Raw genomic sequence first — 15,768 nt, forward strand, 5'->3', positions numbered from 1 at the left:
TCTCTCAAATTTACAATGTCCAAAATAGAACTCCTTATCTTTTCCCCAAAACCAATCTCTCATCCTAACTGTCCTGTTTTTATGGAGCGTACCACCATCTTTCCAGTCACTCAGGTATACATCCTTGGAGTAATCTTCAGCTCTTTACTCTCCTTCCCAACCACATTCAGTGGGTTGCCAAGGCTTAGCAATTTGTCCTCCTTGACAACATCTCCTCTGTCTATTCCATAAACACAGCCATCACCCTAGATTATCCTTCTCCTATTTGATCTCCCTGCCTCCAGTCTTTCCCCTCTCCAGTCCATCCTCTCATAGCTGTCAAACTGATGTTACTAAAGTACAGTAAAGTAGTGACATGCTGCTTCCCTTCTCAAGAAACTCTCATTACCTCTGTGATCAAAAACAAATATACTTGGCATTTAAAAGCTCTTCCCAATCTGACCCTGGCCCACTTTTCCAGGATTATTATACATTATTTCCCTTCACTCACACTTCCCTCCAGCCACACTGGATTTCTTGATGTTTTTCAGACATGACATTTCATCTCCCATTAACATGCTTACGTGCAAGCTGTCCTTCATGCCCAAAGCAGACGCCTTCCTTACCTTTGCCTTGGAGAATTCTAAGATTAAGATCATTTGCCACCTGCCACATAAGGCTTTTCCCTGATGCTCTTTCAAAAATAGTATTTTGTATTTACTTTACATAATTGTAGAAATGTTGTTTCCCAATAAAACATATGCTCCTTGGGGCTAAGGAATATTTTGTGTTTGTCATTACATCCCCACTACCTAGCATAGTAGGAAGGAACATAGGAAGCAATTAGAAAATGCTTGTTGAATAGATAAATGAGCTCTATTAGCATATAAAATATTAAGAAGAGCAAGTTATGGTGGCTAGAGTGTTAGACTTAGAGACAAGAAGTCCTGGGTTCCAATGCTACCTATGGCACTTGACTAACTATGTGACAAGACAAGTTTTCAAACCTCTTTGAACCTTAAGCAATGCTCTAAAATTATGAGTTGTGACATGCATAATACAAACTGTTGTTTCACGAATGTAATCACAGACTTTAGATATATAAAGTAGTACTTTGTTTAAAACAAAAGGAAAGTCATGGGGAAGGGAATAGGATGGAGGGAAACAGTTAACAATAGTAACTGTGAAAAAATTTTGAAGCAGAGGAAAATGTAATGTAAGATGATGAAGTGAGGGTGATTTATTGATTGATGATTGGATGAAGATGGGGATTGATTGATGGCAATGAGGATGGATCGATGATGAGAATGATGATGAGAATTGTTTAATGATGATGATAAAATGTATGGTACTTACTTTACTGGGCTATTTTGAACAAAATTCTTTGTCAGGTATGGGGTACTATATAAATGTTATCTATTATTGTTGTTTCAAGAATCAACCTCATGGGTTTATTGTAAGTAAATCTCTCTTTAAAGTACTATATAAATGTAGTTTATTATAAAAAATTATGAGCAGGATGCTATCAGAAAAACCAGGAAAGACCTACATGAGCTGATCCAACATGAAATGTACTGTATATAGTACATTTGTAACAGCAATACTGTAAGATGATCTGCTGTGAATGACTTCCTTATTTTCAGTAATGCAATGAACCAAGACAACTCTGAAAGTCCTATGAAAAATGCAGTCCATCTACAGAGAGCTGATGGTGTCTGAATACAGATTGGAGCATAATTTTTTTTGTTTGTTAGTTCCTTTATCTGAAGTTTGGTTTTTGTCTGTTTTCTTTCACAACCTGGCTAATGTGGAAATTTTTGCAAGACTAAAAAAAAAAGAAAGAAATCTTTACAGCTACAAGGGTTTCCTGATAATCTCAAGACTTGGTGAAATCACAGCTTACCTACTCTGCACCCATCCTAATGAATCATTTAAAATCTGTTTTCTGAGTTAACATTATCTGTACTTTTTCTACCTTCTTTAGGTACAAGAACTAAAATTAAGTAATGTTCTAAGCACAGACATACATGAGTTGATCTTGGTCTCTGTTTGGGTTCTGTTGCCCACATCAATGATGTACAGTTGTTTGTGTGACCTGTGGCTGAGGAGACATATTGGGTCATTATGCCCACAAACAATCTGAGCAAAAATCAGCATCAAAATACATCTATATCTTTGATAAATAGAGGCACAATTTGTTTTCAAAATGTGAACAACTTTTCCAAATGTTAACCTAAACAATTTTTTCTATTATTGATGGATTTGAACAACTTCATCTGCTCTATGTTGCAGCATAATTTCAGATATTTTAAAGAATATAATACCCTATTTATCCGGAGGTATGACTTTTAGCAATTTCAATCATTTGTAATATAGTTATGAGGCTGTAAGTAAGCAAAATAATGACTTGAAGGAAAAAGTAGCTGTCATATTCCAAAGCATAAAAACCACCAAAGCAAGCTCCTAAAGAGTATATGTATTTTATGCAGGTGCATTATCATGACCAGTGTTGAGATTAGGGACAGGTAGGTGGCACAGTGGATAGAATACCAGGCCTGGAGTCAGAAAGACTCATTTTCCTGAGTTCAAATCTGGCCTCAGGCACTTACTAGATGTGTGACCCTGGACAAGTCACTTAACCTTCTTTGCCTCAGTTTCCTTATCTGTAAAATGATCTGGAGAAGGAAATGGCAAACCACTCCAGCATTTCTGCCAAGAAAACCCCAAATGGGGTCACTAAGAGTCAAATACAACTGAAATTAGTGAACAAAAGCAAAGATTAGCTAATGGTTGAATTTAACTGAAATAGTAGGTGGAGCAGTGGATAGAGCACTGGGCCTGGAGTCAGAAAGACTCAAGTTCAAACCTGACCTCAGACACTTACTAGCTATGCAAGTGGGCCAGTCATTTACCCTGTTTGCCTTAGTTTCCTCAATTGTAAAATGGATATGAAAATAGCATCTCTCTCCCAGGGTTGTTGTGAGGACCATAAGAGATAATAATTGTAAAGTGCTTAGCACAGTGCCTGGCACATAGTGGATGTTTTATAAATGCTTATTTCTTTCCTTTCCTTCCTAAAAAATAGATAACATTTTACAGAACTTTAAATGTAGAAAGCACTTTACATATGCGATCTCATTTGATCCTCACAACAACCCCAGGAAGTAGGGACTATCATTATCCCCATTTTATAGATGAGGAGACTAAGGCATGAAGAGGTTAAGTGACTTACCCAGGTTCACACAGATAATAATTATCCAAGGCAGGACTCTAAGTCCAGTCATCTATGCACATACCACCTAGATGTTGCCCAAACATACACATGTGTGTGCACACACACACACACACACACACACACACACACACACACACCCCATAATATGGACAGAAGTAACGTTCATATTATAAGAGTATTTGGTTTAAATCATAACTGTGATTTTATTGGTATAAAGAACTCCCAGTGAGGAATCTCCCTCTACCTATACAGGTAAGACTAACAGTCTTAGTGAGTTATCTAGGGCACTGAACATTCAATGACTTGCCCAGGATCATAAAGCTAGTATATGTCAGAAGTTGGATTTGAACCCAGTATGCCTCATTCCAAGGCAACTGCTTTTCCTTATGTTATTTGCTTTCCTACATAGTCTTTTTTTAAATATATCGTTGCTTTTATTCCAGTTTTAATTAGACAACAAGTCTGTAATTTGATGATAGAACTATAATAACAGGAAAATGTGTCCAAAATGGTGCTCAGAGGAAATTCCCATGAGAAAATGAAGCTGATTTGGAGGGGGGAAGATTTATAAATTAAAATCAATCAATATATCATTTTCAGAAGCACACAGAATATAATGGCTAATCCCATTAGGAGCAGCTACATTTAAAGTAGGTGTCTACAAGATTAACATGTTGCTTGATTTATTTCACTTGCCTTCTATGAAGTACACCACATTCTCTGAGTTTAACGACCGCCTGGAGTCGAGAATGGACAAAGCATACATCTACAGGTAGAGTATAATTCAAGTTCTTGGAAAAGGGAAGAGATTAATTGGTCCAACCAACCAGACAGACATGTGGGTGGAATTAAGTTGTGACCTCCCTCTTCAGCAAAGGGAAGACATTTTCTAGAACAGAAACATAGGGGTTCATCCCAAGGCTGATCTGATGGGCACATTTTAAAATGAGAAGTAATTATAAGGATTACTTTATGATCTTAGACGATTTTAGTTCTGAGAGGGAAAAAAAGACTATTAACAGCTTCAATTGGAATTAGTCTAGACAGACATGCTCTTTTGCAAGTCCTGCTTATGTCTCTGTCACCACACCTCAGACCTCATCTGAAATACATTCTTTTTGTTCTTCTAACCCTCTTGCAAAGAGTCTTTCAGTCATATTGAATTCTAGGATGGAATCCCATGAGTCTTTCTGAGATATCCAGTTAAATCAGCATGTTGTGCTTTAAGAGGCTCCAAGCACAGAGATGACCCTGGAGGCCAAGTCTTTCATGGAGCTGATTCATACCATGTGTGAATGGAGAAAACAAGATCCTTTTTTCTCACTTTGTCAGACCCAGTCAATATGCTGGAGCCAGAAAACAGGCCATGGCACCATCACTTCAGGATTCTTAATGAGAGTTAACAGTACTAGAAGTGAAAGCAAGAGAGTCTGGGGGGAACTTCAGGGGAAAAGAATAGGCCATATTCCAGTAAAAACATTAATCCTTGCTTGGCATATGTTATTCCTGACAGAGTCATTCGAACCACTGGATACCTGCTGTTCATCCTACATATTAATGCATGCATTTATTACTGGGCTTCAAACTATGAAGGAATTGGTAGCACTAAATGGGTATATGATGGGAAAGGAAATAGGTAAGTGCTAATTTTGAGAGAAACATTTATTTTTCTCGGCTTCTATTTCAAGGTATGTCTTTTTTTTTTTTTACAACTGTTTAGATAACTATCTTTTCAACAACCCCACTGCTGATTGTTAGTAATGAATGATGCTAATTATTTGGTGGGCAGGTGCAGTGAATAATTAGTTTACCACTGAGGGGTTTTATGGGTTTATGAGTCAGCTATAACCACTAACTCAATTAAACATTTAGAAAGTAACAAGGGCCGTAAATTAAACTTACCGATTAGGCATGCAAGTGTTCAAGGCATAAGAGATCATTTGAAAAGATTAGTGGAGTAGAATCAGGATGTAGTTTACAGTGAGATGTCACTGGCTTATTTAATAGTGAAGTTTCCTTTCCAAAGGGACAAAGGCCTTGGGCTTGAAAGAGGCCTCACTAGTTTTCTGCTCCAGTGAAAATCGCATATGGGCATATTGTAAAGCAATGTCCTTGCTGGAAAGTAGCAGGTATTAGTATGTAGTATCAAGGGCAACTCATAGCAGCTGGGGGAGGATGGCAATTATAGGATAAAGGAAAGAGAGTGGAAACACTAGACAGAATTATATAGTACCTGGAGTGGATAAAGGGTGGTAGAAAAGTATTTGGACTTTTTTTCCCATACCTGGTTTTAATGAATTTAAAATCATAGAGGCCTACTGACAGGCATAAAAACCAGGTAATGGTTTGTTGGAAAGGCTTGTAACTAATCCTGTAAGTTCCTTCCTTTGGAAAATGAACTAATGTAAATAGAATTGCCTGGGTTTTTTCCCCTCAAACCAAATGACTAATTAGGATAGAAAATTAAGCTGCTTATAAAGTACACTAATAGAAAACATGTGAGTATAAATGTCAATGTATTCAAGCAATGAGATCAGTTTACTCAGTCATAACTTTTTTCTGAGATGATTCAATTCAACAAATATAAATTAAGCATGATGCAATGTGCTAAGTCCAGCACTGCAAATACACAGAAAGAAAGGACACAGACCCAAGGAGTTTACAGTTTAAATTAGTGAGAAGTAGGAATAGGGATAGGCATGTATCTGAATATTGGGAGACTCGGGCAATAGCATTGTATTGTAACTACTCTTTTCACACTGGAAAATAATCTGCCTGTATTTACAGTACAGTGTCAGAAACTAGTCATGGCCATTCTGGCTTAAGAGCCAAAAAATGTGAGCATCATTTCACCAAGAATCTGAACTAAACTGTGAGTAAAGCACAAAAGAAGCAATTCTGTTCCCTTTATTAAAGTGAATTTTATAAGAATGGTCTCTTAAGTGGTTTAAAATCATCCATACTTCATAAAAATACATATGATCCCCTACTCACACTCACATACCAGACAATCCAGTAACAATGAGCTGCTTGCTGTTCCTAGCAGAAGATGCTCCATCTCCCATTCATGCATTTTCACTTACTGTCCCCACTATCCCTGGAATACTCTCCTTCTTCTTCTATGCACCTGGTTTTCCTGGATTCCTTCAAGTCCCAGTTAAAAAATTCTGCTTTCTACAAGAAGCCTGTCCTGATCCTCCTGATGATCAGTGCCTTCTTCCCATTGATTATCTCCAATTCATCATGTATCTATCCCATTTGTATATAGCTGGTTGCATGTTGTTTCCCCCACTGAGGGACAGCTAAGTGACACAGTAGATAAAGTGTTAGTCCTGGAGTCAGAAAGAATGGAATTTAAATCCAGCTTCAAATACTTACTAGTTGTACAACCCTGTTCACAATGCTTAACCTCTGTCTGCCTCAGTTTCCTCAACTGCAAAATGTGGATGATAGTAGCATCTACCTTCCAGGGTTATTGTGAGGATCTAATGAGATCATATTTGTAAAGAGCTTAACATGGTGTCTGGCACATAGTAAGCATTATATAAATGTTAGCTATTGTTATTACAATATGGCAGCTGGGGAAGCTAAATGCAATCTTTGTTGGTGATGATAAGCTATAAGACCAAGAACTTGTGAGGTGTGAGTCCTCTTGTTTTCATTTGAAGTACTGTGTTCCCTTCTGGTCTCCACAACTTAGACATAACATTGATAAGCTAGAGAGTATTCAGAGGATGGCCATGAAGATGATAGTCAAAGTCCTCTAATCCATGCTATACAGTACGAGTTTTGGAAGAAGTAACTGGAGTTATTTAGCCTGGAGAAGTGAAAATGGCAGCATTGTGACTGTCTTAAAGTAACCCCAAGGGCTTAAATGATTTGTTCTGCTTAGCTCCAGAGGAAAGAACTAGAAGCAATGGGTAGAAATTATAAATCATAAAGAAGGAAGTTTAGGTTGAGAAGTAAACTTCATAAAAATTGTAGCTATATAAAAATGGAGTGGGCTGCCTCAGGAGGTGGTAGGCCCCTCATCTGAGAGTCCCTAGAAAAAGCTGCAGGACTTCTTATCTGGTATAAAGTAGAGAGTATCTTTATTCATGGATGGCTAAGACTGAAAAGCCTTTGTTATCTCTTCCAAGTAGTCTGAACTAAATATGACTGTAGATTGTTTTGATTTCTTCATTGTAGAACTGCCTGTTCATATCCTTTGATCATTTGATCAATTGGGTTATTATTATAAATTCTCAATTATCAATCAACTTATAATCTTATAGATTTGACAAACATCTTTATTTTGTTATATGAGACCTTTATTTGATAAACTGTCTATTAAAAGGTTTTTTTCCAGGGGCAGCTAGGTGGCAAAGTGGATAAAGCACTGGCCCTGGATTCAGGAGGACCTGAGTTCAAATCTGGCCTCAGACACTTGACTCTTACTAGCTGTGTGACCCTGGGCAAGTCACTTAACCCTAACTGCCCCTCAAAAACACCCAAAAAAACAAGTTTTCCCAATTTTCTATTTCCTTCTGATCTTGGCTACATTTGTTTTATTTGTACAAAACCTTTTTAATTTAACGTAATCAAAATTATCTACTTTATACCTAACTTTGCTTTACAGCAGGTTTCTCTGATAAAGGCTTTATTTCTCAAATATATAGAAAGTTGAGCCAAACTTATAAAAATAAGAGCCATTCCCCATTTGATAAATGGTCAAGGGATATGAACAGGCAGTTTTCAGAGAAAGAAATCAAAACTATCAAAAGTCACATAAAAATGCTCTAAATCACTACTGATTACAGGAATTCAAATTTTAAAAAGCAACTCTGAGATATTACCTCACACTCGATACATTGGCTAACATGACAAAAAAGAAAATGAAAAATTTTCGAAGTGATGTGGAAAAATTGGGACACTAATGTCCTGTTGGTGGAGATGTGAGCTGATCCAACCATTCTGGAAAATAATTTAGAACTATACCTAAAAACAGTATAAAACTGTGTGTACCCTTTGACCCAGAAAGACCATTACTAGATCTGTATCCCAAAGAGATCAAAGAAAAGGGAAAAGGACCAATTTACACAAAAATATTTATAGCAGCTCTTTTTGTGGTGACAAAAATTTGAAAATTGAGGGCATGGCCATCAATTGGGAAATGAGTGAACATGTCATGGTTTATAATTGTGCTATGAGAAATGATGAGCAGTATGATTCTGTAAAAACCTTAGAAGACTTATAAGAACTGCTGCAAAGTGAAGTGAGTAGGACCAAGAGAATGTTGTACACAGTAACAACAATATTATAATAATGATCAACTGTGAAAGATTAGCTACTCTGATCAAGACAATGATCTAAGACAATTCCAAAGGACCTGTAATGAAAAATGCTCCACCTCCAGATAGACAACTAATGAACTCTGAATTAGATTGAAACATACTTTTTTTAAACTTTCCTTATTTTTCTTTTTTTAATTTTTTGTCTGTATTTTCTTTTGTGACATGGCTAATGTGGAAATGTGTTTTATATAACTTCACAGTATAATCAATATCAAATTGCTTGTCTTCTCAAAGAAGGGGAAGGGACCAGAAGGAGAGAGAAAATTTGGAACTAAATTTTTAATGAATATTTTAAATGTACATATAATTGGGGAATATATAACAAAATAAATAAAATTTTGTTTTGTTTTGTTTTGTTTTGTTACCAAGGGGCAATGGGGATTAAGTGACTTGCCTGAGGTCACACAGCTAGTGTCAAGTGTCTGAGGCTGGATTTGAACTCAGGTCCTCCTGAATCCAGGGCCAGTGCTTTATCCACTGCACCATCCTAGCTGCCCCAAAAATATATTTTTAAAGGAAATAAAAGCTTCCAGTATAGAAATTCTGTGGTTTCTAATATGGAGTATAATCAAGAAGTATGTTCAGTAATTTTTTTTAAATGAGTGCAGAGCACTGTGGAATCTTATTCAAAGATGAAAATATACATTTATATAAAAGATACAAAAGCTGTCATTTTTTTTTTTTGGTGAAGCAATTGGGGTTAAGTGACTTGTCCAGAGTCACACAGCTAGTAAGTGTCAAGTGTCTGAGTCCAGATTTGAACTCAGGTCCTCCTGAATCCAGGGCCAGTGTTCTATCCACTGCACCACCTAGCTGCCCCTTAGATGATAAGATTCTTAAGAGCAGGGTGTCTGTCATATCTATTTTCTATCCTTGGTTTCTAACACAGTGCTTTACATATGGTTGTTCAATTGTTCTCTTTTGTTCTTTTTTTCGGTGAGGTAATTGGGGTTAAGTGACTTGCCCAGGGTCACACAGCTAGTAAGTGTCCCATTTGAACATAAACTCCTAGCGACTATTTCATTCTTTATATGGTATCCTCAGTTCTCACACATAGCCAGAACTTCTTAAATATTTGTTGATTGATTGATTGATTGATTGATTGAATGAATGAATGTCTAGTTTCTAAAGATCTCCAAATTTTAATCTCCACACAGCTCCCATAGCTCTTTTCCCAGAGGTTCTTCCCAGGTCCCATGATGTGCCTAGAGGGAGTGAGCCATGGGCAATAAGCAAGGTATCTCAAGCATTTTGCCCTAGCTCTGTCCAAATGAATTCCAAAATGAATCATTTTTCTCCACTGAAAAGGAAATTCTGAGCATTATACCAAACTACAATTTGTTAATAGAGGGGTTTTTTTTCTTTTCAAACCAAATGTTTTGACCATCTCAAGACACTGAAGGTTTTACAGTATTTCTCTCTGACAAGATGTGGAGAGTTGTTATCATTGGCCAAATTCTAATTTTTCTAATAGCATTTTCCCTATTTCCCTATTTCCATTCAGCTAATATGCTAGCATATATGGTGTTCCTCCTTGTTTTCTGAATTAAGATAATAATTAAGACATAGTAGGGGCAGCTAGGTGGCGCAGTGGATAGGGCACCAGCCCTGGATTCAGGAGGACCTGAGTTTGAATCCAGCCTCAGACACTTAATACTTACTAGCTGTGTGACCCTAGGCAAGTCACTTAACCCCAATTGCCTCACAAAAAAAAATAAAATAAAATAAGATAATACGTAGTAGCTCTGATATGTTTGTCTATGGGCCATTACCAGAACAACATGATATATTTGGAAATTATGTATATATTTCTATATTGAAGTTACTATAATGTTTATAGGTAAGTTGAGAGAAGAGCTTATAAGTAGGCATCATGATCCTTCAATATTAGTGACTAATGTCAGATTAAAAACCTAAATGAAAATTCTTTCTATTCACAGATATCTGAGATGTTACTACTGGGCAGTTCGAAGTTTAATTACCATTGGTGGTCTTCCAGAACCACAAAACACATTTGAGATTACCTTCCAACTCTTGAATTTTTTCTCTGGGGTTTTTGTGTTCTCCAGCCTAATTGGACAGGTAAAGTTAAATAAATTAATTTCTAGATATATGTTACATTCATTTTTTATTTATATTCTTATTTTTAAACCAACTTCATTTCTAAATATCTCTCCCTTTCTCCCCTATCTAAAAGCATCCCTTACAACAAAAAATAAAAAAGACAGAGATAAAGGTAATAAAAGTTTTTAAAACCAACCAACACATTAACTAAGTCTAACAGTATATATAGTGTTCCACACACCATATAGTCCTCCACCTTTCTTTTTTTTTTATTCTTTTTTTTGGGGGGGGGGGAGGCAATTGGAGTTAAGTGACTTGCCCAGGGTCACACAGATAGTGAGTGTTAAGTGTCTGAGGTCAGATTTCAATTCAGGTCCTCCTGAATCCAGGGCTGGTGCTCTATCCACTGTGCCACCTAGCTACCTTCCCCCAGTCCTCCACCTTTCTAATGAAGAGAGGGTTGTGCATTTTCTTCTCTCTTCTTCAGGACAAAGTTTGATCATTATAATTAAATAGTGCTCAGTTTATTTTTTTCTTTGCATTTATATTAGTTTAATAATTGTGTATGTTAGTACATAGGTACAGAGCTTAAGAATGCTGGGTATGTCAGCAAGAAGATTTAAGTTTAAATCCCTTCTCAGATATTTACTAGCTGTGTGACCCCAAGCAAGTCACTTAACCTCTCTCAGTCTCAGTTTCTTTTTGTTTGTTTGTTTGTTTTTTGCAGGGCAATAAAGGTTAAGTGACTTGCCCAGGGTCACACAGCTAGTTAAGTGTCAAGTGTCTGAGGCTGGATTTGAACTCAGGTCCTCCTGAATCCAAGGCCAGTGCTTTATCCACTGCGCCACCTAGCTGCCCCTCAGTCTCAGTTTCTTAAACATAAAATGGAAATAATAATAGAATCCACAACCCTGAAAAGTAACACATGTAAGAGGGCTTAGTAAACCTTAAAGCACTATGTACATTTTATTATCTATTTTGCTTTTCATTTTGTATGAGCTCATATAAATCTTCCCATGTTTTTCTGAATTCTTCATTATCATCACTTTATAGCATAGCAATATGCCGTTATTCATGTATCACTATTAGTTCAGCCATTCCCCAATCAATGGGCATCTACTTTATAATTCTTTGTTTCTAGTTCTTTGTTAATATAAAAAGTGTTATTATAAATATTTCGGTTTTTATAGGCCTTTTCTGCCTCTGATATCCTTGAGGTATATGTCTAACAATTAGATCACTGGATCAAAGGGTATGGCCTTAGTCACTTTCTTATCATAATTCCACATTGTTTTCCAGAATGATTGGGCCATTTCACAGTTCTACTGACAGCATATTAGTAAGCCAATGTTTTTACTATCCCTTCAGCTAGCCTATTCTTATATTTTGTCAATATTTGTCCATTTCTAGGTGTGAGTTTTGATCTACATTTCTCTTAGTAGTCATTTGGAGCAATCTTATGGTTAAAATTTGCAATTCTTAAAAGATGTGTCTTCATTATCCTTTGACAACTTATCCATTGCATAATAATTCTTTGTCTTATATATTGGTGTTAGTGCCCTATAGTTCTTGGTTATTAGAGCCTTGTCAGGGATTTTGATACAGTTTCCCCCAATTAACAACTTTCTCTCTTATCCTAGTTGTACTAATTTTGTTCATGCAAAAGCTTTTCAATTTTGAGTATGTTTTCTTTTGTATTTATTACTGTCCCTTATTGGTTAAGAACTTTTCCCTTAGCCAGTGCTATGAAGAGTACTTGAGCTCATTCTCTTCTATTTTTAATGGTATGGCATTTAATATGCAGGTTATATTCCGTTTTGAGTCTGTGATGGTATATTGGTGAATTTCATTTTAAATAGCACTGTAGACAATATTCTGAGACTACTTGAAGACTATTAATGTTTTACTAAGCACTTTATATACACTATCTCATTTAATCCTTACAACAAACCTATGACATAGGTACATTACCATTCCCATTATACAGATAATGAGACAGACCTAGAGAAATTTAGTGACTTGCACATGATCACATAGTGCATAAATTTGAGAGTTACTATTTGAAACTAGGCCATTCCTGATTCCAAGGCCAGTACTATTTCCACTCTACATATAAGTCTTGATTAGTTCAAATCATGAGTCCTGTGAAGCAGTAACATTTTTTGCACTGCATATTTCTATTGGACTAGAACTATTACCATATTTTATATAATTATAACTTTGAATAGTTCAAATTTGAATACATGTGACCACTTCACAGGATTTATGATTCTCACCAATGGGGACCTGACTCTAACACACTATGACTGAATAATAATACACATTATTTGGCTTTAATCCACTCATGTATCTTTTATAGCACATGTACTGGGCAAGACAAAGAAAAAAAGATACCACGTAGTTTCACCTCTCCTGGATGAAAAGGTCATTGATTCCCACCCCCATTTTAAATACACAAAACAAATTTCAACCACTTGTTTCCTGGTTTAGGAGAGAAGTGGAAGATGAATACAAAGAATTAAATTATACATCTGTTTCTGGACTAAGACCTTAAAGATGAGGCTTAATTTAGAATGAATTTTTATATCTCAGCTATCAGCATTCATGAATTGAAATGTAATCATTCCTTCATTACCACCATAGCTGCTGAGGATAGTCAAATAATCTCAGCATATTTTAAATTTGGATGTATACTATCCTCCAAGCAAAGACTTATTTAACATCATATAAATAGTACAAAATGAAATTGGGAGTTATCATTTATCCAGTGAATCAGGATTATTAAGACAGTCAACCTTCATAATCCATGTACATTATTCAACTTTGACTCCTGACATCTGGATTGCATAGCTATTCTGCCAAGAAGTTACTAATCTTCCACTTCATTCTGGTATCAAATGAGATCATATTTGTAAAATACTTAATTCAGGGCCTAGCACATAGTAGGTGCTTATAAGTTCTTGATCACTCTCTCTTCCCCAGCACCAATGTAATCACAGCCTATGGCATTTTCGAAAATGAATGGCCCATAAATCAGTAAGGAGTAAGAATGTTATCAAATCAAAAGACTAATTGCATGCAACTTTACTTTTTTTTTTACTTTATCTTCTACCACCATTTATAGAAACATATGAAAAACAACAGAAATGATGAAATTTATGTTTTCAGATGAGAGATGTCATTGGAGCAGCTACTGCCAATCAGAACCACTTCCGTGTCTGCATGGACAATACCATCTCTTATATGAATATGTATTCAATACCCAAAATAGTGCAGAACCGTGTTCGGACTTGGTATGAATATACTTGGACTTCTCAAAGAATGTTGGGTAGGTGTGCCTAACTACTCACTCTGTCCTTGAAAAGTAGTGCTATGAGGGTTAGAACTGAAATGCAAAGACTTGAGGATAAGGTTGAGCTCTGCATCATATCATTTGTTTGTCTTTAGACAAATCACTTAAAATGTATTTTAACCTGCATTCCCTCACCTCTAAAACAGGTGTAATAAATAACAGCTTCACTATATACCTCATAGTGTAAGATAAGTACTCTATAAACCCTAAAACAGCAGATTAAGTGTGAATTTCTATATTAAACTTATTGGAGGAAAGTACCTAAAAGCATCTTGTTGATGAAAGAAGGAAAATTCCTTGAGGTCAGCGACAGTTTTCTCTTTATCTTCATATTCCCATTACTTGCTTGGGGTGTATGGGTGTTCAAAAAAAACTAGTACCTCTATTATGAGGGCTACCAAGTCCTTTTCAGGGTTGCTCATCCACCTTTGGTGCCCACCTGTCACCCAACTCTCACCTGTGGCCCCAAGAAGCTATAATACACATGGTGGCCACACCTTGATAAGTCATTTCAAGGGCTAAACCAGGTTGAGGGTAACTGACTGGCTTCAAACCTATAGGTGAGTTAGGGGGATGTCTGCCCAAAGCATGTGAAGACTGCCACTGGTAGAATGGGCAGATGCAAACATTTTGTTCCAATGACCATGAAGGCAGCTGAAGTAGGAGCAGTGAAGCACTTAGAGCTTGGCTAGACATCAAAGATGCTAAGATCATCCACTTGCAACCATTAGCATCACCAGTCATCTTGACTTTTTTCTTGGTGCTTGGACTCTGGTAACTCTGGAAGAGAGAATGAGGCTGACATCTTCACACAACTGTTTCTCACTTAAATCCAACTTATGTGCAAGTCAAAAGACTCATACCTGTTGTAACCATTTTTATTTATTTCAAAGCCCTCTGGTGACAGGCAAGTAATGAAACAGCAGGCACAGATACACTGGGAGCTGTAGTCACAACCCCATACACAAGTGACCCAGGGCGTAGGGTTGTCTTCTCACTGGATTAAAGCAGCAGGTGGGATTTAACAGCCCTTGGGTGTCTGAGCAACTTTTTTTTTTTTTTTTAGTGAGGCAATTGGGGTTAAGTGACTTGCCCAGGGCCACACAGCTAGTAAGCGTTAAGTGTCTGAGGTCAGATTTGAACTCAGGTCCTCCTGACTCCAGGGCCGGTGCTCTATCCACTGTGCCACCTAGCTGCCCCTCTGAGCAACCTTTTAAAGGACCACACTGCTCACCTAACATGAAATCCAGTAGAACTGAAAGACAAACATCTCTTATTGTAAGATAAATCACATCTAAATAGCATCCCTGAGTGAAACAAGGCTGGCAGATGAAGTCCAACTTACCAAAATCAAACTGGATGAAGACCTGGAGACCCTCAGCATCAAGGTCCCAAAAGAGGACAAGTTTATAATTCTGGGTGACTTTGATGTACTAGTAGGTACAGACTACCAGACATGACAAGTAATCCTTGGAAGGAATGGAACCAAAAACAGCAACAGCAATGGTCATTTATTACTGAAGATTTATGCATCTCATGACCTTTTCATCAATAAAACTGTCTTCTGTTTACCTAAATGAAAAAAAAACTTCATAGGTACACCCTCTTAGTAAACATTATATTTAATATACTATATCATTATAAGGAAAAGAGACAGAAAGAATGTGAAGTGATGAAGGCAATGTGTGGCACAGAGTGCTGGACTGATCATAGACATATCCTCTCCAAGCTAAATATTCACAATCAATAAAACTGGTGACCCTAAGACAAGATGACTACCAGTAGATTTAATGTCAACAGATTAG

At 36.7% G+C, this 15,768-nt stretch overlaps 1 protein-coding gene across 1 annotated transcript in view; it reads left to right on the plus strand.

The window, feature by feature from the left end:
* CNGB3 (cyclic nucleotide gated channel subunit beta 3) overlaps positions 1 to 15,768 on the plus strand; it is a 181,027-nt gene that overhangs the window by 116,078 nt on the left and 49,181 nt on the right. Inside the window, exons 9-12 of the mRNA XM_043976245.1 lie at positions 3,922 to 3,986; positions 4,728 to 4,850; positions 10,488 to 10,629; positions 13,780 to 13,939. Of these exons, the coding sequence (XP_043832180.1) occupies positions 3,922 to 3,986; positions 4,728 to 4,850; positions 10,488 to 10,629; positions 13,780 to 13,939 (490 nt within the window). The remainder of the gene's footprint in view (positions 1 to 3,921; positions 3,987 to 4,727; positions 4,851 to 10,487; positions 10,630 to 13,779; positions 13,940 to 15,768) is intronic.

This window comes from Dromiciops gliroides, chromosome 1 (assembly GCF_019393635.1).
Source record: "Dromiciops gliroides isolate mDroGli1 chromosome 1, mDroGli1.pri, whole genome shotgun sequence".
NCBI lineage: Eukaryota > Metazoa > Chordata > Mammalia > Microbiotheria > Microbiotheriidae > Dromiciops > Dromiciops gliroides.